Source organism: Bactrocera neohumeralis, unplaced genomic scaffold, assembly GCF_024586455.1.
Source record: "Bactrocera neohumeralis isolate Rockhampton unplaced genomic scaffold, APGP_CSIRO_Bneo_wtdbg2-racon-allhic-juicebox.fasta_v2 cluster09, whole genome shotgun sequence".
Lineage (NCBI taxonomy): Eukaryota > Metazoa > Arthropoda > Insecta > Diptera > Tephritidae > Bactrocera > Bactrocera neohumeralis.
In genome coordinates this window covers 19,770,221-19,772,153 of record NW_026089622.1, presented here as the reverse complement: position 1 = coordinate 19,772,153, position 1,933 = coordinate 19,770,221, and the positions used below count along the sequence as shown (strand labels likewise).

General features: G+C 54.0%; 1 protein-coding gene across 1 annotated transcript; it reads left to right on the top strand.

The window, feature by feature from the left end:
- Positions 1–416: 416 nt before the first annotated feature.
- LOC126764650 (uncharacterized) lies at positions 417–1,178 on the top strand. Its single transcript, XM_050482311.1, has 2 exons — positions 417–932; positions 984–1,178. Exons 1-2 carry the CDS (start codon positions 417–419, stop codon positions 1,176–1,178), a joined length of 711 nt encoding a protein of 236 aa, XP_050338268.1.
- Positions 1,179–1,933: the final 755 nt, after the last annotated feature.

The window sequence follows — 1,933 nt, the reverse complement described above, 5'->3', positions numbered from 1 at the left end:
GGCTGGTGCATCCTGGGTAACGCTAAATGACCTGCGGCCTTCACGGTCTAACAACTCCCTGGACGACTTTGGATTTGGTAGAACCCTGTGCTGGTGGTGGCGGCATTCTGACACCTGAGTACGATGAGGTGACACTCATCAGAAATGGCTGACAGGCTAATGTCGCGACTGCCCCCGTCCCGTTAAAACCCTGGCAGGTGTCAGAGAAAGGCTGAGCGAGGACGATAGGGTAGGACCGGAAACCAGCAGGACAGAACCGGCGGTCAAGCGGCAGAGGTCGCACGAGGGAGAAACCTCCCTTGTTAAGAAACCGCGAACAGGAAAGGCGCCAACCTTTAGCGATATCGCTGAAGGCGCTGGTGCCATAGTATTGGGGGTGCTCGACCGTAGTAGGGAGGACGGTGCCATCTCCCATGATGAAGGTAGCGGCGGCTATCTCATCGGTCTTCCTGAGGTTGGTCAAGGAAAACCCGGGGCCACCCCCGAAATGTGTGAATGCCGATTGGCACCAGGGGCTGCACAAGCTCACAAGTTGTGCTGACGAGAGATCGGCTATCTTATACAAGAAGGCAGTCTCTCTGGTGGGGGAGGTTTGGAAGGGAGCCAGACTGGAGGCCGTGGCCAAAGAGGATCTTCCTCTTCGTCCTAGGGCTCGCATTTGGCTGCCGGCCGAACCTTCCACTCCGAGTGAGATTGAGGAAACCCTTAGATATTCTAATCCCTCACTTCCAACACAGGACTGGAGAGTCTTAAGGCTGGAGAGAACTGATGAACCGTATCAGCAAGCGCTGATAATGCTAAACACGGAATCCATTGGTCCTCTCAGCAACACAAAGGAAGCGATAAGCTATGGTTTTGAGATGGTAGTGCTGAAAGTACTTCCATCGGATGCCAGAGCTGATGGCCCCCAAGCTGCGGTGGCTGCGGTGGATGTAACAAAGGGTACTGACGGTCAAACGACCGTGGAAATCGATGCGACAGAGGGCGCCGACGGTCAAATGACCGTGGAAGTCGATCCGAATCTCTCGGATGTGGCGAGTGTTGGGGGCGGTTCGTCGATTGGCGACTCCGTTTTCAGCCTCGAACAACTGTTTGAGGAGGGTCGGGTCGATCACGACTTGGGCGCTGAAATAGCGCTCCTGGAGGAAAGTCTGAAGGATGAAATTCCTCCAGATTAACCTCCAGCATGCGAAGACGGCCTCCGCCAATCTGTTGATCCGTCTGGAACAAGACGGAGCTAATGTCGTCCTGATCCAGGAATCGTGGCTGATTGGTAATTGGATCTCTGGATTGAGGACAAAGAGCCATAGACTCCTGACGGCCAAGGATGCAGGTAGGAACAGAGCCTGTATGCTGGTAAGGAATGAATTGGCGGTATTTCTTTTACCTAATTTCAGCAGCGCTGACATTGTGACAGCGAAATTGAAGTGTGACACCGGGGATTTCTGGCTTATCTCCGCATACATACCACACGATGATGTGGTGGAGCCGCCTCCCTTACATCGGTTCGAACGCTAACTCGAGACACTAGATCTGGGGAAGCTCGGATACTAACAGTAGAGGTGAGTCACTTTTTGATTTCATTATTGGCGAAGATCTTTGCATTTGTAATAGCGGAAACTCTCCTACTTTTGCGACCGCAGGCGGGGAGGAGGTCCTCGACCTCACCCTAACCTCACAAGCTGCCCCGCTGATCTCGAACTGTAGGGTCCTCGACGATCACTTCTTTTCGGATCAGAGGTACATCGAGTTTAGTCTAGTCGGGGAAGGTCAGCCTAGGAAATCTTTTAGGAACCCTAGGAACACGGACTGGGAAGGTTACCGCAGGAGGCTTCGGCAAACTCTCCCACGTGCACTGGGGGTGGACTCGTTGGCCACTACCGATGCGGTGGAGGAGTGGGTTGAAGTCTTCAGCTCGGCGTGCAAGGCTGCG

Coding starts and splice junctions, on each gene's coding strand:
- LOC126764650 (XM_050482311.1), top strand. CDS start 417: ATGAAGGTAGCGGCGGCTATCTCATCGGTCTTCCTGAGGTTGGTCAAG. Junction 933..983: donor CTGCGGTGGCTGCGGTGGAT/GTAACAAAGGGT, acceptor GATGCGACAGAG/GGCGCCGACGGTCAAATGAC.